Source organism: Neopelma chrysocephalum, unplaced genomic scaffold (assembly GCF_003984885.1).
Source record: "Neopelma chrysocephalum unplaced genomic scaffold, ASM398488v2 Primary Assembly neopelma1_185583, whole genome shotgun sequence".
NCBI lineage: Eukaryota > Metazoa > Chordata > Aves > Passeriformes > Pipridae > Neopelma > Neopelma chrysocephalum.
In genome coordinates, this window is record NW_020938725.1 from 1 (window position 1) to 701 (window position 701).

The window sequence follows — 701 nt, forward strand, 5'->3', positions numbered from 1 at the left end:
GAGTGGGATAAGGAGCTGGAGTGGGATAAGGAGCTGGAGTGGGATAAAGAGCTGGAGTGGGATAAAGAACTGGAGTGGGATAAAGAGCTGGAGTGGGATAAGGAGCTGGAGTGGGATAAGGAGCTAGAGTGGGATAAGGACCTGGAGTGGGAATTGGGATTGGAGTGGGATATGGAGCTGGACTTGCTGCTGCATCCAAACCCATCCCATTCCCTGTGAATCCATGGAATCCCCCTATTCCTGCAACTACCTCGAGCTCGTCCTGGCTCATTTGCATGTCGATCCCGCTGATCCCGCTGCTGATCCCACTGATCCCGCAGATCAAGGGCCTGGAGTGGCTCGTGTCCCTCTACAACAACAACCTCAACGGGATCCTGGCGGACGAGATGGGCCTGGGCAAGACCATCCAGACCATCGCCCTCATCACGTACCTCATGGAGCACAAACGCATCAACGGCCCCTTCCTCATCATCGTCCCGCTCTCGTGAGTCCGGCAATTCCCGGGAAAACCCCCCTGGGATGGGGCTTTACCCCCCCCAAGTCCTGCATTCCCACTTTTCCTGCGTCTTGTCCCGCAGGACTTTGTCCAACTGGGCCTACGAGTTCGACAAGTGGGCTCCCTCCGTGGTCAAGGTCTCCTACAAGGTGAGTCCACGTGGTTTTCCCGTGGGAAAATTCCCTTGGGATTCCTGGGAAATCCG

At 56.5% G+C, this 701-nt stretch overlaps 1 protein-coding gene across 1 annotated transcript; it reads left to right on the forward strand.

Moving 5' to 3' along the window:
• Positions 1 to 275: 275 nt before the first annotated feature.
• Positions 276 to 666, forward strand: LOC113962853 (transcription activator BRG1-like; the record flags this gene model as incomplete). Its single annotated transcript, XM_027673632.1, has 2 exons — positions 276 to 484; positions 579 to 666. Coding segments are annotated over exons 1-2 (297 nt in total), but the record flags the coding sequence as incomplete, so codon positions are not given.
• Positions 667 to 701: the final 35 nt, after the last annotated feature.